Below are 21480 nucleotides of genomic sequence, written 5' to 3'. Positions count from 1 at the left end.
TCCGTCTCTCTCTGACCCTCCCCCGTTCATGCTGTCTCTCCCTGTCTCAAAAATAAACGTTAAAAAAAAAAATTTAGAAGTCAGTAATATTTGCTAGGGACGCCCGACCCCACACCAGAAAATGGAAACAAGTTGGTTGTGAATAAATGAAAGCTTCCTTCTGGAATTAAAGTATCACTGATGTCCTCACAAGTTTATAAATTACAATGAGGAAGAGACAACTTCAGGATGGAGAAGTGACAGGTGCACCTTAACCCAAGGGCTCAACATAGACATCACCACAAATGTGAGGAGCGGAGATCCTGCCTCTTGCTGTGACGCGCCAAGAACACAGTATGAAGACTGGGGCCTTCCTACAGAAAAAACTAAATTAAATCTAATTATGAGGAAACACAAAACCATCCAAACTCAAGGACATTCTACAAACTCAGACAATACTTTTACTCAAAAATGTCAGTCATGAAAGACACAGAAAGGCTAAAGGGACATGAACACTAGATGCAGGCAGTGATTCTGGGATGGATCCTGGAACAGGGGAAACGAATGAACTATAAAAAACATAATCTGGAAATTGGCAAAAATGGACTATGGATTAACAGTAGTGTATCTGTCAACTTTCCTGATTTTGAAATGTACACTGGTTATAGAAGTGTCCTTATTTCTAGGAACTAGACACTGAAATATTTGGGTCAAAAGGGTATGCTTCTTTAGCTCAGTAGATTAAATGTACGTGTATGGGTGCCTGGGTGGCTTAGTCGGTTAGGCGACTGACTTCAGCTCAGGTCATAATCTCACTGAGAGTTCAAGCCCCACATAAGGCTCTGCTGACAGCTCAGAGCCTGGAGCCGGTTTCAGATTCTGTCTCCCTCTCTCTGCCCCTCCCCTGTTAGCACTCTGTCTCTCTCAAACATAAAAAAAATTAAAAAAAAAAAAAAAAAAAAAGAAATGTACGTACACACACACACACACACACACACACACACGCACACGAGTATAAGGCAACTGGGGCAAAACGAACAATTGGTAGATCTGGGTAGGTGAAGTTCCTCGTACTATTTTTGCAAGCTTTCTGCAAGGCAAACTATCAAAATTGTTACACATTTTTACAATGCTTGCTGTAGCTATGGCCCCACAGAAGGGATGGGCAGGACCAGTGCAGAGCCAGGCTGGTCTGGTTTCTGCCACCTTGCAGATTGGGACACACGCATGTTTGCAAACATGCCCAACTTGCCGGGGACAAAAAAGCCATCAAATGTGTGGATCACCAACTGAAGGGCTCCTTTCCCCCACTACTCAACAGGCACCAGCCCAGCCTAACGCTCCTCCCGCCCACCCTTTGATCCTAAGCTCAGAGCCACCTATCTGGGCTACAGCCAGCAGCTCTGCCTCCCTTTAAACCCATGCACCCCAGTGTCACTGACCCTCCTCCACCTCCACACACACTTGAACCAGGCAGACCCCACCCATCCAACCTCCTACCCACCAAGCCCAACCTTCAAACATGTGAGGAGTGTTACCCTTTCAAGACAGGTTCATTAGCCCAGATTGTGTGTACCCAGGAGAGGCCAAGGATCGAACCCCGGGGCAGACAGGGTGAGGAGAGGGAAAGCATCTCCCCGACTTCTTCCTGAAGCCAAGGTTAGTGCTCAGGGCCTGCCAGGGCCAGGCAGGGTGGGGCTGGCAAGCAACGTGGCCATGGGGCTCAGCTCTCCAGGATGTCCGCCGTCCGTACGCCCACGGCCCAGAGGCCCCTTGCAGATGCTGCCACCGCAGAGTGCTCTTCAGGATTTCTGCCTTGAGAAAGACTCCTGCCCTTAGCGCTACTGGCACAGAACCCACATAGGACACAGGCAAGGTTACTGTCCAAGGTTTATTGAAGGTATTACAGCACAGCAAAGATTCAAACGGCTCCACGTGGTGTTTTGAAATTCATGCCAACTGTAGGCTGGGTGACCTGCAGGTTGGACAGACTGCCAAAGTCCTGGAAAACAACAAAGTGGGTTCAGTGTGGCCATACTGCTGGGGTCTGTGATCGAAGTCCCAGTACCACCTCCAGGCCCGGCCTATCGGCCTCCACCAGCTTGGGGTCAGAAAGCCAACAGGGGCCTTCTACCCGCCCTAGAACAATGAACTCACAAGGGGGTCTAGCTGAGATCTGGAGGAACATGCACTCCCAACAGCCAGACGTCAGCGAGCTGTCCTGGACACTGTAGGATTTTTAGCAGCATCCCTGGCCTCTGCCCACTCATGTCTGCTAGCATCCCCTAGCTGTAGCAGCCAAGTGTGTCCAGACATTGCCAAACGTCCCGAGGGTCATCTTTTCCTTTGAGGATCACCGCCCTGGGCCACATACAGGGCCACACGCAAGTAGGAAGCTTCACTAATTCAAACAGTTGTCGAGAGCCGGCCACACACCTGGAACTTCATGTCCCGGTTCATCCTCAAAAACCAATTTTATAGAAAAAACGAAAAGGCTACATTCAGGATAGTAGTTATTTCTGGAGAAAATGGTCCACAGCAGACCTTAGCTATGCTTGTAACGTTTTTCTGAAACTGGGTGGTAGGTACGCAGTTCCTTCTGCTCACTACCTACCTCTCCAGATGTCTTACACATTTTGCGATCATAAAAAAGAAAAAACGAAGTTGCTCTGAATCACTGTGTACTGGACTTCGAAGCCCAGATTACCCTCATCAAACCATGGAGAACTAAGAGAAGCCACACAAAGGTATCTTAACTGCCACACGCACGCGCCTGGTAAGCACGTGCAGAGACCACACTTCTTACGAGTGGCCAGCATACAGACACAGGAGGAATGACGTCCCCGAGGGAAAGCACGAAGTATGAAGGGACAACCAGAGCTGGAACCAAGGGGCAAAGGGAAGGAGCGGCCAGAGACAAGAAGACAAGGAAAGAAGGGAGGAGGGGTGTCCTGGAAGCCATGGGAGAATGGCCACTGCCCTTTGGGAGTTACCTTCCTGTGGAGTGCAATCTCCATCTTCACCAACCAGCGAACCCCATGTTGGAGGCGGTGTGTCTAGTGGTCGGAAGCTTAGATGGGATTCCCAACCCTCCACCCACTAGTGTTCAAGCTGCCATTTCCTCAAGTAGGAAACGCAAATAGCAGAATGGGTCTCTCGGGGCATGGGGAGGACAAAAGGATATCATGTATGAAGGACGTTGAGAAGAACGCCTGGTTGCTAGGTCTTAACAGAGATCATGGAAAGCTACTGATGGTTCTCGAAATCCTATTTTAGAAACCCAGCGCACACTTACCAAAAGTTTCAACATCTCCTTAGTGTCAGGATCTACTTCAATGATCTCCTGATCCAGGGCTGAGACCTAGAAGTAACAAGGCAGGCCCCAAATATCAATGAGTGAGTTCTCTCTCTTTCCCCACCTTTTCCCCAAGATTCTTAAATGGGAGGTGGGGGGTGGGAGGGGGAAGAAGGGAGGAGGGCATCCCGCAAGGTGAGCAGTGTGCTTAAGGATCCCAGCACCCAAGGATCAGTTCTCCTGGTTTTACCTTCGTTTACCCTCATGAACATCCAACCAGTTTTCAGCAAACCTCAACACTAGGTGCACACCTCCGGAATGTTACGCTAAAGCAAATACTCAAACCAGAAGAAATGGCGATCGGCAATCATTCAACACACACCATTAAGGGCTCTCACATGAAAAACCAGAGCGGACCCAAATGGTCCCAACAGGGCAGAACAAGGCTATGGCACATGGATTGTGGGCACCTAGAGCTGGTTGAGGGATAGATGGATAGAAGACCTCCTTTTTAAGACTAATGTGGAGGTCCCTTGGCAAACCAGGCACCTGCTTATCTTTCAGGATGCGCCAGAGGCCCAAAAACGACCCAGGAAGTTTACCTCGGGTACATAATTATCCCTCCTTTCTCTCTCCTCTTCCTGCAGCTTGATGGAGATGCCTCTCACCGGGCCTCTCTGGATCCGCTTCATCAGATGTGTGACATAGCTGCAAAGTGGACAAGCCAGTGAGAACCCTGAGCGCGCACCCCGGGCCCCGCCGGTCCCGGCCGTCTCCGGAGAGACGCACAGCAGCTGCGGTTCCTGCTACGCCGGGAGAAGGGGCAGGACTCACCACCCTGAGAGCGAGCGCGGGCTCCGAGCGCGCACACCCAGCTCCGCCGCCTCGCACACACCCTTCTCGGCTCCCGTTCTTTCCGAGCCACCCAATCCTCCACCTCCAGCTTTCTCGGCCGCCGCCCGCCTCCCTTTTCCTTCCTTCCGACTTCCAACGTCCCTGACCGGCGTGTAACCAGGCCAGGCCTCGCGGTGCGGAGCAGGATCTCCCGGGGGTTCTGCCTGGCCAGCCCCGTCCGGGAGGGCAGGCCCGCAGGAGAACCCGCCGCGTCGGTGACGCTCGTCCCGACGCCAGCAGCAGGGCACCCGGCCCGCTCCCGAGTCGGAGCTCGGCGGACCCTGAGCCGCGGCTCCCCGTCCTCCACCAGGCCCGTCAACTCACCCTGCAATCTTGTTACGGAGCTTCTTGCTGGGAATAATGGCGATCTCCTCGCACACGCGCTTGTTGGTGTGGAAATCGTTGCCCAGGCGCGTGTAGTACTTCTCAATGATGACCCGGGCCGCCTTCTTCACGGTCTTGGTGCGGACGCGGCCCTGCGGGTTGGACAACACTGGGTCATTCGCGAGCCAGAGCAGCCCTCCGGGGAAAAGCGCGGCGTCCCGCTCCGACCGGAGCAGGGTTTGCGGGCTAGGGCTGAACCCCAGGGGAGAGGAGGGCCGGCCGGTCGGGAAGCGCTGGAGCGCGGGGCTCAGCGCGGAGGCCAGGGAGCCGCGGAGGCCAGGACCTGGCGGGGTCCGGCGCCCGGCCTCGAGGGCTGGGGGCCGCGGAAAGCCGCGGATGGAGGACGATTGAGGGGGACGGGGCGTGGAGCCAAGATACCTACCATGTTGGCGGGTACAGTAAAAGAGGAAACAGGAAGCAACAGAGAGGCCTATAAAGCGCCGGCCAGAAAGGCGCTTCCGCCTAACCTCGGACGCGCAGAGTCCTCCTCAGGGGCTCCACAGCGACTTCTAGCGGGGCGGGGCGGAAGTGCAGGCGGCCCATCCTCAGCCGGTGGGCGGGACGAGCGCTTGGCCCGCCCTCTGCGGGCGCGACTTCCGCTCCCTGCCCCGCCCCGCCCCGGGTTGTTCTGGGCTCCCTGCTTCTTGCTCGTCGGTTCTGGGACTGGATCGCCTTACTTGGCCTAGACTAGAAGGGGTGCGTGTCTTCTGCACACGCCAGCGAGACGGAGGAAGGCTTTAGCGTCCTGGGAACGGCGATTCGGGAGTGCGGAAAGGTAAGGAAGCAGGGACGGTGCCCCTCCCCTCCCAGGACCCTCAGCCGTCCCTAGGTCGGAGACGTGTGGGTTTAGCCTGGGGGCGGGGGCTGCACCTGGGAGAGGCCGAGCTCGTTTCTTCCAGGTCATTGCCCAAGTGTCACCTTAGCATGGGCTTTCCTTCCAACCTAAAGTAGCACCAAAGCCTCTTAAAGCTACTGTAAGATTTAAGTCACCATGACAAGCGCTATTTCGTCAGCACAGGGCCATTTTGCTTAGCTAATTCCCAGCGCCCCGCAAGCTCTCAAACATGCAGAGGACCCAGCCCACCGGCGGTGCTCCCAGCCACCGAGACACGTCCTCCAACCATCTGTCTTCAGGCTGTTCCTGCCGCACCCATTCCCAAACCAGGCCCTTCTGAAACCACCAGAGCAGACATCCCCCGGCTTTCCCTGCCCCCTCCTCTGGCTCTGCTCCCCCCAACTCTTGAGGCCAGCCCCAGGCCCCCACCTAAGGAAAGGCTGGGCTGGCCAGGTGGTATAAGGTAAAGGGCCTCAGGCTGGGCCCCCGCCTTCAACTCCCTTCCTGGTCACCTTGGCCAGTCCAGACTCTGGATGGATGGGAACGGAAGGCTATACAGGGCACGAAGCTCTCTACCTGCACGTGGCACCTTTCTTATCCTGAGAAGAGGGGCACAGAGGGGAGAAGAGATGCCTCTATGCCATATGGAATAGGACACCAAAAGGGTGGGGGTGTCTGGTCCTCTGAGGGAGTTGCAGGAGCTTTACCAGCCAAGGCAAACTTCACGGGAGGCTGCTGCCAGCCAGGCCTCGCATTCTTGGCCCAGGGACTCCCGCCACCCACTCCAACAGTGAATTCCTGCACATCTCGCAAAAGGGTTGCTTCAGCGTGCCGGGTTATCTTCCGAAGGATCGGCCCGGCAGCAGGGCCCAGGCACAACCTACCTGGGAAAATCATCAGCAGACTCTCTCACAAATCCTGGGAGTCTGTGATAAAGAGTCCAAATTAACAGGGCTCTTGAAGAGTAGCAAAAAGTAAGTTTCTCCTCCTCAGAAAGGGGTTGGGTCAGCACAGGTGAGTCCAAGAGGATGGGAAGCCTCCCAAGAAGAATCTAGCCCGAGGCTTACAGGGGCAGCTGAGAACGGGGGGCCCGAGCTGTGCCTCCGGCTTCTCCAAGCTGGCTCTGAGGCTGTGAGAAGAGGAGCTCCAAGAAGCTATGTGTGAGGGCTTTTTATCCTTGGACTAAAGCTATCCGCCTGCTTGGAGAGGCATCTCCAAGGTGCCTTTGACCGTGAACCGACCAAGGAGTACAGACAGGGGCAGGTCTCCCACACGGCCCCGCCCTCAACCCGGGCTGGAACACCACCACAGTAAATCCAAGGAAACAGGGATTTTTACTCTCCAGTCATATGGCCCCTCGGCCCCACTGCTCCCACACCTCAGACAGAGACAGAAGCAGAACTCTGCTGCAACGTGTTTATTATGTGCCAAAAAAACTACACCACAGCTTACTCCACACGTCTGTAGGAGAGTGCAGTCTTGCCTGCATATACTACAATGAGGTAGAGACTTCACACACAGCTTCACAAAACCCACAGAGTAGCTGGGATATGCAACAATGCGACGTCAGCTCAGCAGGAGGGAGGGGGGGGTATGACACTGGTTCTTTGGCACACAGCTTCCCAAAGAGGGGCAAGTAGGTTTTGTTTTTAAAAAAAAAAAAAAAAAAAAAAAAAAAAAAGTCAAGTTTTCAACTCCAGTAGCATTTCAGTGACTGCAACTGTTCCTTCATACATTTCTCAACTGAAAGAAATAAGGAAAGTGTACTTGTCCCCTCTGAGAGAAAGGGCTCCTGTGAGCCTTCATCTGCCCCCACCAAAAAGCAGCCCTTTTTTAGCTCAGTTACAAAAGAAAAAAGTCCTGTGACTTTGTGATTAAAAACTTCTATCAACCCTCCCCCCCACAGAAGTGCAACTTAAGAAGGTGCGATAAACCATTTAAAACTATATACAGCAGCCGCTCAAATACCGTTTATCCGGTCCAGTTTCAAATCCAAAAAAAATTTTTTTATTCTTGGTTGCAAATGCCTTGATTTGCAACTGTGAGAAACAGTGACCAGCAGTCCCCCAGACACAGATTTGCTATCATGTTAAAAGCTGCCAGGAAAGAAAAAAAAATCTCTTGTTCCAAACGACTTAAAAACTGTTTTAAGGAGTGTAAAAAGGAACCGGTAAAAACCCTCGAGCGTAAAATATGAAATATGATTTTGGTTTAAATGAAGAGCAAAGTCTCCTTGTTGTTTACAGTAAAAAACACCAGCTGAACACTCAGTTTATGCCGTTCAGGTGGGGGTTAAATAAATGGAAAGGCACTGTATGGCAACTGCAAGAACAAACCCAACGAGACCTGCACACCATCACCATCAGTATTGCAAGGAATGTAAAAAAGCGCTTTTAATAAATAAACCTAGATGTAGGCATCGTGTCAATACCTTCCCGACACGTAGTTCTTTTTTTTTTCTTTTTCTTTTTTTTTTTTTTTTTTGCTTTTCATCGGCAAAATGAGGAACTAAAATCTGGGAAAACTACAGAGTCGCTTGGAGGGTGAGCCGGAGGGTCCTTGCCCTGGCGTACCCCCTGAAAACAAAACCCGACAAAACTCATTGTGCATTAATTAGTGCAGAAACAAAGACAGATTCAGCAAGTGCAAAGGTGACTACGGTTTTCCCTTGTCCTTGGGAAGCCAGCTCCCTGGTCGCCAGGGGCAGGATGGTGCAGGCCGCTGCCTGACCCGCCGGCCTTGGGCGCCACAGGCCACCGGGCACGGCCGGCTCCTCTAGCTGGCATCTCGGTTCTTCTGGTTCCGCATCAGGGGGCTGTGGTGGCGGAGGCCCTCCATGCTGTGCCGCCAATGCCAGCAGCTCCGGCAGAAGTACTTGAAGCACACCTGGTTGGGGGACAGGAAGAGAAGCCACGGCCGTGTTGGCACCAGCGGGAGCTGCTGCCTGTGCCTCCTGTCTGCCCTGGAGATGGAGGAGGGGATTCCTGGTGGTCTCCGTGGAGTCAGAAGACACGGTCTTGGGGAACCTTCTCACCTCTAACACAGAGGCTGGACCAACCGTAGCAAATCCACTAAGTGCCCGACTCGATCAGACACGCCAGCTCCTACTGTGCACAGAGACCCTGCTGGCTCCCCTCACCCCTCCTACCGCCAGGGCTGCTCGTCAGGCCCCCGGCCCCTCCACCTCCTACAGAGCAGCTGTAGCCTACGTGGTTCCGTGTCCTAATACGCGAGGCAACATGCTTCTCTTCACACTGAGGGCAGGTGACTGGGTATGTACCTCAGTCTCGGCCCCCCTCTTGCTAGCTGTGACACCTCAGCCCACCAACTTTTCAACAATTACCTGAAAATGGGGATCATCTGTTAACGATACAGACACATACAAGTCTGCTAGAAGAGGCTGATGTCAGCAATACTTGCTCACTTGTTCTAGGTTTTACCCAACAACCCAAATTTACCTCACACCCTCACTCTGGAGCCTCCAGCTTAACTCATCCCCTGGTTCAGAGCCTGAGCAATAAGCACCACTGGGGGCGGGGCGGGGGGGGGGGGGGGGGGAAGCCCAAGCATGACTGACTGTGGGTATCTCAACAGGCCCGACTTACCCTAACTCTTGTCAAAGTATGGTACCAGCCAGCAACACTGGACCACTTGGAAACTCGTCAGGAATAATGAATTTCAGGTTCCACTCCAAGCCCACTGAATCAGAATCTGCATTTAAATAAAATCCTGGGGGCGCCTGGGTGGTTCAGTCAGTTGAACGTCCGACTCTTGGGTTTCAGCTCGAGTCATGATTCCAGGGTCATGGGATCCAACCCCACATCGGGCTCCACCCTGAGCATGGAGCCTGCTTAAGATTCTCTCTCTCTTTTGGGGCACCTAGGTGGCTCAGTCAGTTAAGCTCCTCACTCTTGATTTTGGCTTAGGTCATGATCTCACACAGTTTGTGAGAATGAGCTCCGCGATGGGCTCTGTGTTGACCGTGAGGAGCCTGCTTGGGATTCTCTCTCCCCACCCCAGTGCCCCTCCCCTCTCGCACTCCCTCTCTTCTCTCAAAAAATAAAAATAAACAAGATCCTCAAGTGATGTGTGTTCATTAACACCTGAGAAACACTGCCCCAACACATCCACATCCCTGCTCCCACCCAGGAACATTCAACAGAAAGCTGCCCATTTCTCACAACTGTGAATATAAACCAGGGACAAACACAAGAGTGCAGAGATTCACAAGTACAGAAGGGGTTCCTGAATAGGGAAAAATCAGTCGAGAAGGCCTGTGTTAGAACTATGGTACCTGGTCACAGGTGCTGCTGACCACACCCACCCAGCTTCCTTTCATCCAACACCACCCCCTGCTGGCCTCAGGGTGACAATGCACACAACACCCCAGGCACAGGGAAGGCCAGCGTATCAAGACTGGACTCAAAAGCTTTCCCAAGAGTTTTCCATCAAGCTATCGAAGTGTATCCCTGCTCTCACCATCAGAGAACATTACCGCTGCCTCTTCTGTGCTCTTAGACAATCGCAAGGTACCTGAGAGCACCAACCTTCTAGTGACAAATGTTACAGGACAATTTTTAATTGAGGGTAGGTACTTCCTAGACATCTGGAGTGCCCCAGGGAACTCACCTGATCTCGACAGAAGAAAGGACCAGGCTGAGAACTGCAGATATGACACAGAGAATCTTCTAGGTAGGGGTCAATCTGAACCTGCACAAAGCAAACCAGGAGAATGAAGTGGTTCTTCTCACCAGGAGGCCAACGGGCCAAAGGAGAAGGGACATTACCGGGCAACAGTAGTACAGGACGTTTACTGTTTTAAAGGTGAGAACTGCAGGGAGAGAGTGTACAAACACAGCCCCCAGAGGACAGATTCACACGTCCCCCAGAGCTGGCTGGCAGGCTCCACAACATGAGTCTCTGAAACTATACGCCAGCATTTGATCACCCAGCAACAGGTAAGCATTCAGAGGACGCAGGTCAGGTTGGAGAATGGGAAGCCGGCTGCCCAGCGATGCCAGTCAAATACCCAGTGAGGGAAGACACCCCACATACTGAAAAGGCTCAACAATCCCAGCTTCTCTCCCTCCTGAGCCTACCATCGCCAAGCCACTCCCAACCCCAGCCTTCACCTGAGTGCCCAGGAGCTTGACCCACTGCCTGGGCACCCGCAGCACACAAACAGCTTTGGTCTCAGGCCTGCCCTGGGTAGTAAAGGCTCAGAGTAAAGGTACAGACCAGCACACTCACCTTCTTGGTGAACTTGGTGGTTTTGATCTCCACAAAAGCAGCGCTGACTGCTTTCAGGTAACTGCGTTGGTTATTAAAAGTCACACGACCAGATCCTAGAACAAGAGAACAAACCTCCCTTCTAGCCAAATTCTCCCAAATGCTGCTTGTCAACACTGAAGATACCCTGTTTCTAGACCAGGGCCGTGAGACAGAAATATAATAGGAGATACTTACATAATTTTAAGTCTCCAAAAGCCACATTTAAGTGAAAAGTGGTGGAATTTTTATAATTTATTTAACCCAATATATCCAAAATATTATCATTTCAACATGTGGCACTAGCTGTATTTTAAACACACAGCAACCACACTTATTGGACAGTGTAGTTATAGACCACGGTGGCACAAACCACTCAGGAATGGGGAAGGATTCACGGACTGATTTGGGGAGGAAAGAGGGGCGCCTGGTGACTCAGTAGGTCGAGTATCTGACTCTTGATTCTGGCTCAGGTCAGGATCCTAGGTTTGTGGAATGGAGCCCTACATCCAGCTCCATGCTGAGCGTGGACCCTGCGTAAGATTCTCTCTTTCCCTCTCTCCCCCTCTGCCCCTCCCCAGTCACACATCTCTCTCTCAAAAACAACAACAAAAAGAACAAAACTCACAAGAAAACAAAAAGAAGCGGGAAGGAAGAGACCCCTCTGGCACAGGCAGATACACAAAGAACACCTGTGTACAGGTGACGCAGCAGGCACCCCTCCGGGCCAGGAGGCAGCCTCATCCTGACTAATGCTGCCGCTGCCCCTGCCCCCGCAGCCTCTGACTCCCTGTCCTCAGTCTGCAGCACAGCACTGATGAGCACACGGTGCTCCTTCCTCATCAGATTCAGTGTGGGTGGGCAGACTAAACATCTGGGGAAGTGGGTTAGCCAGGTCTTGATCAAAAAGTTCAGGCTCTGCTCCCCCTCCGAACACCACCAAGGTCACTCTGCTAGGACTGGGGAATGAATCTCCTTTCTCAGGGGGGCTGACCCAAAACCCAGCATTTAGGCCTGCAGACTCCCCTAAGCTAGGACGCCACAGGCCATGACTACACGCTGTTGCTCGAGTCAATCAGTGTCGTCCCTCAGCCTGACCCTGGTCTCTGACCCTAGAGACAAGGCCACTTTTCAAGAACTCTTAACAACAACAACAACAACAACAACAACAACAACAGGCAAGTTCAGGGAAGTCCTGGCCTTTTAATGAAAGATTACCTGTTGTCTGTCCCAGACTGGTTTAGTTTCCAAGTAAAGCTCCTATGTCATTTTCCCCTCCTATCACTTCCTATGTTCCCCTACCACTTTCTCCCCGTTCAAGGGAAGTGGTAGGGAGAGAGGTAGGCACAGACGGTCAGTACTGGTGGCTTATCTAGAAAAAGATGCTATGCTGCTCATCTATGCTCATCTGCAGACCTGGGTCAGGCCTCCCTCTCCATTCCCATGGGAAGTATTACAGTCTTGGTCTAGCACAGTCCCAGGGGCCACCAAGCTTTCCCACACAGAAGTGGGACACTTACCAATGGGATACTTGTGCTTATCTGTGTCAATCCCAGCATACACCACTCCACCAAATAGGTCGTTCAAGATGGCTGCCAGGGCCTCGGCGTTGAGCATCCCGTGCAGGGCACCAACAAACACCGTCCTGCTGGGGTCAAGTCTCTGAGATGGGCTCCGGACAAAGTTGCTGTCAGCCAAGACCCAGGGTATCACCTGCACCTGGAAACCACCCAAAGGTGTATCAGCCCCGGCCAGGAGCCAGAGAGAGACAGGCTCTTATACCGTGAGGCGCATGCTCGGGAGATGCTCAAACAGACTACCAAGACCCATCTAGTGGGGGAGGTGTACTGCCCAGTCCCAGGCACACAGGCACTTGGCAGCCACCTCACCAGACCCAACCAAAGCTGCATTTTACTGAGTCTTTGTGTCCAAAATGGGGAAAAGAAGCGCAAGAGCAGTCACTCACCCTGGAGAACAAGCACAATGGTACCCAACAGTCACACCCAGGAACCTAGCACTCTGTCACAACCTTCAACCGTGTGGTTCCAGCAGAGGACCACAGTCACTGATGAACAGAGATCACGAAGGACTCAGAAACTGAAGGACAGAGCTGGAAGGACAGGGAGTGGGGATACTCAAGGTACCACCGTGAGACAGCTCCTGGCCCAATGTGCGCATCAGCAGGCGTGCCAGGAGCAGTGAAGTGACCAGAGAGATGCAGGTGGCAGTCTAACAGAGCAGCGACACACCAGGGCAAGAGCTGACTGGGTCCTTTACCTCTGAGTCCCCTGAGCCTAGAACAAACTCTGGCATAGCAGGTAGAGAACTCCACAAGAAAGGGAGCGGACAGACGAATGCTGTTTTTGGAAAGGTAAATCTGTGAAAATCCAACAAGTCTCAAAGCAGAAAGAGACCGGAGGCAGAAACCAGTAGCTGGGAGGACAGGTGAGAAAGACGTGGAGGAGGCTGGTGGCACTGGGCACACAACAGGCCAAGACCAAGAAGATTCTTCAACAGAAGGGTCAGACCGCCTGGGCATGGTGGGAAAGCGAAGAATCGGCGCTGATGGGGTCCAGGCCTAAAAGACCTTAATGAGCATCTGACGGGGGAGCTCACTTCACTGGAAGATGAAAAGCCAATTTTGCTTCTTCCACCCCCATGGACAAGTATCACAGTCTTGGTCTATATCCCAAGGGCCAGCAAGCTTTCCAAGCTTTTCCTTACACTAAACACAAGAGTCTAGGATTATAGGACATCCTCAAGAAAGGCCCCATGGGAAGGTGGGGCTCATGGAGGACGTGAGTCTGGGTCTAAAAGTGAGAACAGAGCCACAGGAGTGAGTCGTTTAAGTGACAGGGAGAGATGAGAAGAGGGAGTTCAATGCCGACCGCACTGGGGGCAGGGAGGGGACACAAGGAAGTAAGAGTCTGAGAGGAAGGAGAACCAGGACAGCCTACAGCCAGCACATCAAAGACAGACATGTAATCACTGCAAGGGGATGAGGCAGAACAGGAGACAAGGAAGTTGTCAGCAGGGGCACAGAGGCGGCTCAGGGGGTCTGTGGTATGGCCGTGGCAGCCTCTCCCTGTGAAAGCAGGGGACAGGGACGAAGGAGCGTGTTAACCAAGCCCTGGAGTGTAACAAGGTGGGAGAGCAACATGGGCCCCACACAGCGACAAGACAGCAGTGCCGCACTGAGGAAAGCAGTGTGGTGGGTCTCTGTGCAGCAGGAAGACAAACTTACCCTGTCACTAAGAATGTGAACTAATACCAGGAAACATCTATAAAACAAAGAGTCAGCTTTGTTACTTCCAATATTTATTTTAAATCCGATGTGACCATCTCAGTAGCTCCCCCGCCCCACCCTTTACCCTACAGATTTTACTTTCTGGAGCAGTTTTAGGGTTCACAGCAAAACTGAGCTGACAGTACAGAGCCCCATTTCCTTGCCGCCTCACCGCATGCACAGCCTCCCCTGATATTAGCATCCCCCACCAGAGAGGTACCTTTGCTACAAGCAGTGAACCTTTATCAATACATCACTAGCCCCCCAAAGTCCATGGTTTACATTAGAGTTCAGTCTTGGTGTCTGTTGTACATTCTAGGAGTTTCCACAAATGTGTGATGACATGACTGCACCATTACAACAGAGTAGTTTCACTGCCCTAAAAATCCCCTGTGCTCCACCTATGCATCCCTCCCTTCCCCCGACCCCTAGCAACTGCTGATCTTTTTATTAAAATAGGCATTTCACATTTCCCTTGTATACACAAAGAAATGAAGTTTCAGATATATTAAATATCTAGTCCAGTGTCACGAAAGTGATGTTCTCTGGAACCACGTTAAAAAAAAAAAACAACACTGATTCCTCAACGCCAAACTTCCTCTGACAAGTGGTTTTCAAGCATCAACTGCTAGAACCATTGGGGAGCATGGTCCAAAGTGGAGAATCTGTAGCTCCTCCCAAACTGATTCAGTAAGTCTGCGACAGGGCTCAGGAACGTGCAGTGAGGGCTGCAGGTAGAGTACCTATGCTAGAGACCCATGATGCTCAGGGCACAGGCGGACACGGCCAGGAGCAGGAGAGGCAAAAGGAGAGAGAAGTGTATGGAGAAACGTACACAGCTAATGAAGCCCCGAATGGGAGTGCAGAGGTGATCCACAGACGGTGTGGGCCAAAGAGGAATTTACCCGCCAGAGACAGGAAGGTTGCAAGGCACAGCCTGACGGCAGGTCTAGGGAGAAACAGCTGTAGATTATCAGTTAAACCCAAGTGGAGAAAGCTGTTGTTTTCATTTCTAGGACTAGAGGTTTGGGACAGAAGTGTTGGCTGGAGTAAGGGCTGGGACACAGCCTGATCACCACAGGCAGGAGCACACATACACCATTGAGGACCAAAGATTTTTGTTTTTCTAACACAACAGAGTATCTTGCTGTATTTACCGTAAAACAGGAGGAGCAGCCTTTTGGCCGCAACAAGAATCCTCATCCAGCAGCCTGCATATTCACCCACCTGTGGGAGACCCACTGCCTCATGCACCAACTACCCCGACCCAGAGAGGACCCCGGGCTAACACACCTCCTTGCAGCGCATCCTTCGGCTGGACATCTTGAAGTAATATTCACTCAGGCCATCTGGGCTCAGCGGGTCATGAGAGCAAGCCTGAAGCAAGGCCCGGACAGACTTCTCTAGTTCGAAGACCAGATACACATACCCTATTTCCAATAAAAGGAGAAACTGCATTAACATCCCTCAGGTGGTTACTCCTCAGTCTTGGTTTTGCAGTAGGGAGTTTTGTCCAGGAGAAAGAGTCTCACGTGTAAAACACATTTCTGTCCCACTCCTGCAGAGTCTCTGAATGGAAGCACTTTGCTGTGTCAGATGGCCAGGCCATGGGAGGGAGAAGCACATCGTCTCCCACCTGAGTGAAGGAAGGGACCAGCAAGGTGGGACACAGGATCCCATCATAACCACGCAGCCATCCGTCCCAGGGCACACAGCATGTTCTGGTCAGCAGAGCCAGGCTGTCCTGGGGGCAGGATGGAGGGCAGGTCTGTGGCCAGCCTGCTGGGCCATGGAGATATTGCTTTAAAAGCCTAGTTAGACCAGTGGTTCAGTTTATCGGAACATTTTCAGTGAAGATGGGGCAGAGTGAAAATAGCACCTGCTCCTTTCTACAGGGAAGGGATCTCATTTCAGACCAGTGAGGAGTCAGATGCTTGGTCCTCATTCCTGCCAACTCCAAAGGGATCTCAGAATTAGGTCAGGCAACAATGTAACTGGGCAAGAAAGGCAGGCAAAGGAAAGCTTTTCAGACACCTCATTTTGAGAGGAAAGTAGCTGCCGGGGTTCAGGTTTGGAGGGAAGTGCACGAGGAAGTTTCCCAGACAGCTCCAACTGCAGTGTCAATGTGGACTGATGGAACATTAGCTCAGAGGAAGCAGAAGGATGTGCCAGGGTGAAGAGAAGTGCTGTCAGCCCAAAGTTCTGTGCTCGGGAGTGCCCAAACCACGTTACCAGCATGCGGCTGGGACATACCAGCATCCCTCAGTGCAATTACATACTAGGGAGGGGAAAAAAAAATCTCCTACCATGTCTGTATTACCTTTAGGCATATTACCTTTGGGAGGACACCGGGGGTGCTTGCCATCCTTACCAGGCCACTCCACACTCAAAGAGCCAAACACACGGAAGGTGTTAATCAATCCAGCTGCAAAGCGATGGAAAAGAATGGCAGAAACTGAGGCACCACTCTCCCCAGGAAGGCCCAAGCACAGGATCATCGGCATTCTTCCCCCAGACTTCCCTCCCTTGACAAACAATTCGGAAGTGATCTTGGGTCTCAGGTGATGGGTGTAAGCACCAGACAGAAGCAATATGGGAGCCACAGGTTTAGGTCCAAGTTTAATGCTCTAGAGAGACATGCCCCACCCTCAAGTAGGAGGTCTCAGAGGCAGCTCACCTTCCGTAATATCCCAAGGAACACCTCCTAGGAACACTTTGCAGGAGTAGATGGGGTTCTTATAGTTCCGGGGAGGAAGCTGGCCGCTCCAGGTACAGGTTGCTTCATTCACAGCTTTGGTTGACAACAGAGACGACAGAGAGAGAAAGAAACCGGTCAGAGTCAACAAAGTCATTGCTCCTTTCTGGGATGAACTCATCTGGGGAGAGCTACACAGGCCACAGTTCTAGCCTGGCCGCTGGGAGAACATCCACCAGTATTCGGAAAGGCAAGGAACCTTATGCCTCCTCAAACCAGTTGGCCCAGTAGGACAATTCTAAACCACTACTTCTGTCTCCATTAGAACAGAGAGGAAAGGCAAAGCAGCTATGTAGGGTAAAAATGATCACGACCCAAGCTATTTTCAAACATATAACTGATAAGCTAACCACAAAGCAGTTTTACCTAGTCATGGCTTACAATACTAATGGATTTAAATTTCTAATTGCTTTAAAATAAACAGAGCAATCTTGTATACAATGTTCTACAGACTTACTGGTCCAAACTGGCCTTCTCCCTAAATATTCAAATAAGGAACATTCTATTGTTCTCCTGTCTGCACTCTGAACTTATCAGTCACAGAAGTCAGGACCACTGCCAGTAAAAGCCACCATTAGCAACCCAAAAGACAAGAACGTCTCAACTGCTCCCTGCATCAGAACCATGTCCCATCACTGCCAGAGCTGTCTCCATGGCACCTGGACAGACATTGGGCCTTCCTTGATGCCAACACTGTAAGATAATGTTGATTTTTCCCCAACTACTCTGCTTCCTGTTTATACCAAATCCAAGTTTGTCTAAACCCATTGTGAAGTTTCTCTGACAACACCCCGTTAAGAAACCTTTCTTGCTGGACAGAGTAGGAACTATCTTCTGTGTGGCCTGTTCTGAAAACTTCTAGAGGCCTCTTTGTTCTTGGCCTCTCAGCTCAGCCTTCTCTCTTTAATCATGCCCGCCACTCAGTCTGTACCTCTCCAGATCAGGGACTAGTCTCAGTGGGGACTGGCTAATCCTTGCCCATTTTACTCTTTCGGCAATGGGGCAGATAGCCAGTGAAATGAACCATCATTTCCATTCAGGACAATGACGTGGAAGCTCATTCCTTAAAAGGCCAATGTGTTGCTACGCCAAGAACTTGGGCACCATCAGCAATATTTCACAAACAAAAACATAAATCAATATAACGGTCTCATCCAGGAGTAAGGTAATGTCATTCCAAAAACAATGGCATTAGTACAAACATGGGTTGCCAAAACCATTATGTGAACAGGGCAGCAGGACTATCAGAGGAGAATGAGATCAGGCCCAGCTCCGTGACTGGAAAGACAGACATCTGAAGCCACCAGAAACAAATGGATGGAGAAACTCAACACTCACTTATAGTCCTCAACTCCAGAACCTTAGAAGAACAGTTGGTGAACAACACCTCCCTGAAGCCTTAGTCAAGAATGACTTATTAAGACCCATTTACTTCCAACTACTGGTAAAAGATGAAGAATAGATTCAATGCATGTTTAAGGTCATTTAAATGACAGAAGCTAAGGGTTCCTGAGAGAACCTAAGGGTTCCTTACCTTAGAGGCTGACACGTGGACCCATTACCCAACAGAGCATCCCTCAGGGGAAGAGAGCTCCAGCAGGGGTTATGTCTGACAGGTCTTTGAATTAGAAAGGGGAGAGGTAGACAAAATTCTGGGCATCACTTCCAGGATTCCTCCTGAAGACACCCACCCATGAAACAATCAAAAGCAACACTAGTACTCAGCCAATCTCCACAAAAGAGCACAACTGGGAAATGGGTCCCACTCTGTATGAGCACAGCTTCTTTCCTCTCTGCTCAGCCTCAAAGAAGTTCCTGAGTTTTTGTCCCATTAGCACTCACTCCACAGAAGAGACCATTCTTTGCAGATCCAGAGACCTCAACACACGACCAAGTCCTCTTCTGGACAGTTCAGTCTGTGAACTAAGGTCACTTACTCTCTGTGCCCAGAATGAGGCCTCAGGCCCCCACAGGGTGACAGCCACACTCACCTGCAGCTTGCCGGTGCAGCCTGGCCTCTCTCTCTATGCTGAAGGGGTCTTTGGGAGCTTCGAGGAGGTCCCAGGATGGCCACACAGAAGCTCCAGGCCATCTCTTTGATGCACTGGTTGGGGAGGGGCTGACTGCAGCGAGAGCAGCTTGCTCTTGGTCCATCCGGGACCCAACCCCCATCTTTAAAGGGTCTCTGGCACCACCCCCTGTCAGGGACAGGAAGGGCAGAGGAGGGGAAATGCGAAGGCTTGACTGGGGGAGGAAAAAGGAAGATATAGGTTTTTAAAGGACAGTTTTGTTATAAAATAATCACACTACAGAAATTATGAAAAAAAATACCATATAGCTCTGACATTTTCTTTCAGACTTTCTTCCCATGCATTTTTAAGATTATACTGAATTTAAGATTATACTGAATTTAAACAAATTCTTTTCTCCCAACTCAACTTTTTTTTTCATATTGCCAGGCAGTCTTCATAACAATTTTTAATTAATTTATGATATTCTATTTAGGGAACAAGCTACATTTCACTAACCTATTCCCCTGTTAAACATTCAGACACATTCCAAGTTTTCAGGATTATAAATAAAAACCTGAAGTATGTATAGCTTCTTCTAATTTTGTGTTGGTTTTGTTTTTGTCCGATTCCTACATGGAGAATGCCAAAATGCTTTCTATAAGGGTTCCGTGTTCTATCAGAAATGTGGAAGAGAATGGGTTTCACTATAAGCCTGTGTCAAGGCTCTATTACTAACTTAAGCAGGTAAAAATAATACTGCGTTATCAAAAAAACCAAATGACTCAATATTTCCTAAATAGAGGCTTTGCCTCTATTTACCTCTTCTGTGAGCTTTCTGCCCGTATCCCTTCATCAGTTAGCCTTTGGGGTAGGGTATCTGAGAAAGTTCTTCAAACAAAATCCCAAACTGTTAAGTCAGTTATGAAGTAAATTTCCAAGACTGAGCTCCATCTAAATTAACATAAATAGAACTAGAAGCAACTAACCCCATTTTATAGGGGACTAAACTACAGCCCAGATCATTGAAGGGACCTGCTTGTGGTTACCCTTCTGGAAACATGGCCTAAACATAAAATCAACAAGCAGTGGAAACAAGGCCAGCTCTCATATTCTAGGACAGGCTGACAGGTGACAAGGTGGGTCCTCCTAAAAGGTCATGCTATGGATAGGAAACTAGCCACATCCAACGTTGCCAATCCTGGATAGAGAAGAGCAGAGGGCAGGAAAATAAGCCTTCTTATTTGTTCAACAGTCAGGTGGGGAGTGGGGTTGGCAGCACAGAAAGTCAGGCTCAGAAGGCTCCTGATAATTGCATTTTATTTTAGGATGCTTTCTCACTGCCACGCCCATATATTTACTTCTACTGTCCCCTATTCCTCATCTATTCTAATCCACCTGCCAGCTCCACTTAGCACTGGTGCCACACACGTCACACGTAGCCATGGATAAGGAGCATGTAGTACATAAATTAACTCAAGGCAACATTTAACAGATTCATCACAGCCTCAGATTGAGACGTGGCCTGGGTCAGTAAAGAGAATGGGGGAGCTACAGTCAGTCTGATCTGGATGGAAATCCTAGCTGATAATTACTAATGTAATTTTTAAAACCATCACTGAAAAATTCTGAGGTAAAACATGTAAAAGTACGTAAACCATACACATAGTTTCGAGGCTAAAGAAAATGACCAAGCAGGTCAAGAAACAGAGCAACGCCAAGACTCCCAAATTAACTTTTGAAATTAACTATTTCTCCAAACTCTTGGAAGTATCTTGTAAAAAGAGAGTTGGCAGCTGGGGTCCTGAAACGGATCGCTCTGTGAGCACACAAGGCATCCTCCTCTCCATTGAGAAGTTCCATACACGCACACAGTGGCCTCCACCTCCTGCCTGCATTCTGGCAGACACACTTCCCTTTTTACACTCACTTGCCTTGCCCACCCCACTCCCCAACAAGTTACGTACAATCAAATCTGAGAGATGATCCGATCCAGAACTGAAGCCACTGGTGTCTGAGTCAGAGGGGCTGCTAGAACGTGAGTCCAAGATGGGCCGGGTGTCTAGGCGGGATCCTCTAACTGAGGGTGCTGGAAACTTGTCCACCAAGTCAGATCCAAGGGGGTCTAGAGGCAGGAAGCTCAAGGGGGGTTTCCCCAGGACATTGCCCAGTGGGTTGTGGAGCATGCTCAGTACTAGGAGAAAAAGAAATAAGGAGGTCTCATGACCTCTTCGTTTTCTTCCCAGTCAACAGTCCTTCCCTTTTCTCCCACCCAACAAGATACACAAAGGCACAACCATCACTAGAGTATAACAAGTAGACAAATCTCCAACACCTACCACGGCCAACCAGGGCCCATTAGAGGTAGTTACACGACAGCTTTTTGAAGACCAAAGTTCTTGCTGTGACAGCAGCAGCGAAACTGCTCTCTGCCACCCAGACTTAAGGGTCAGTAACAGTATCTGGGAAATGTGCCAATGGGGACCCTGGTCACAGCTGCTATTAATATCTGAATACACACATCCATGTTGCCTCAGGAGACACCTTCAGAACCATTAGGAAGCCCAAGCCACACTCCCTCCTTACTGCCTGCCAACACATTTATTCAAAGAATTCCCACCTTTTTTTTTTTTTTTTAATGTTTACTTTTGAGAGAGCACAAGTGGGGGAGGGTCACAGAGAGGAGGAGATACAGAACGTGAAGCAGGCTCCAGGCTCTGAGCTGTCAGCATAGAGCCTGACGCGAGGCTTGAACCCACGCACTGTGAGATCATG

At 50.6% G+C, this 21480-nt stretch overlaps 2 protein-coding genes across 14 annotated transcripts in view; both read right to left on the bottom strand.

The window, feature by feature from the left end:
- Positions 1-1856: 1856 nt before the first annotated feature.
- RPS17 (ribosomal protein S17) lies at positions 1857-5044 on the bottom strand. Its single transcript, XM_042940905.1, has 5 exons — positions 4935-5044; positions 4493-4644; positions 3877-3982; positions 3275-3340; positions 1857-1981 (listed from the first exon to the last, which is right to left on the bottom strand). The coding sequence occupies exons 1-5, from the start codon at positions 4935-4937 to the stop codon at positions 1901-1903; spliced, it is 408 nt and encodes a 135-aa protein (XP_042796839.1). The 5' UTR covers positions 4938-5044; the 3' UTR covers positions 1857-1900.
- A 1745-nt stretch (positions 5045-6789) lies between these two features.
- Positions 6790-21480, bottom strand: part of CPEB1 (cytoplasmic polyadenylation element binding protein 1) — a 91212-nt gene continuing 76521 nt past the window's right edge. For 11 of the 13 annotated variants that reach the window (XM_042940895.1, XM_042940891.1, XM_042940892.1 and 8 more), the window contains 9 exons: positions 20673-20899; positions 18688-18940; positions 16619-16732; positions 16262-16366; positions 15235-15371; positions 12176-12374; positions 10638-10732; positions 10017-10097; positions 6790-8273 (listed from right to left, as the gene is read on the bottom strand). In XM_042940895.1, the coding sequence (XP_042796829.1) occupies positions 8163-8273; positions 10017-10097; positions 10638-10732; positions 12176-12374; positions 15235-15371; positions 16262-16366; positions 16619-16732; positions 18688-18940; positions 20673-20899 (1322 nt within the window). In that variant the 3' untranslated portion in view covers positions 6790-8162. The remainder of the gene's footprint in view (positions 8274-10016; positions 10098-10637; positions 10733-12175; positions 12375-15234; positions 15372-16261; positions 16367-16618; positions 16733-18687; positions 18941-20672; positions 20900-21480) is intronic. The other 2 variants (XM_042940893.1, XM_042940894.1) reach the window with 1 other exon arrangement.

Source organism: Panthera leo, chromosome B3, assembly GCF_018350215.1.
Source record: "Panthera leo isolate Ple1 chromosome B3, P.leo_Ple1_pat1.1, whole genome shotgun sequence".
Taxonomy (NCBI): Eukaryota; Metazoa; Chordata; class Mammalia; order Carnivora; family Felidae; genus Panthera; species Panthera leo.
Note: the sequence above shows the minus strand (reverse complement) of the source record. Positions and strands in the feature narration are given on the sequence as shown.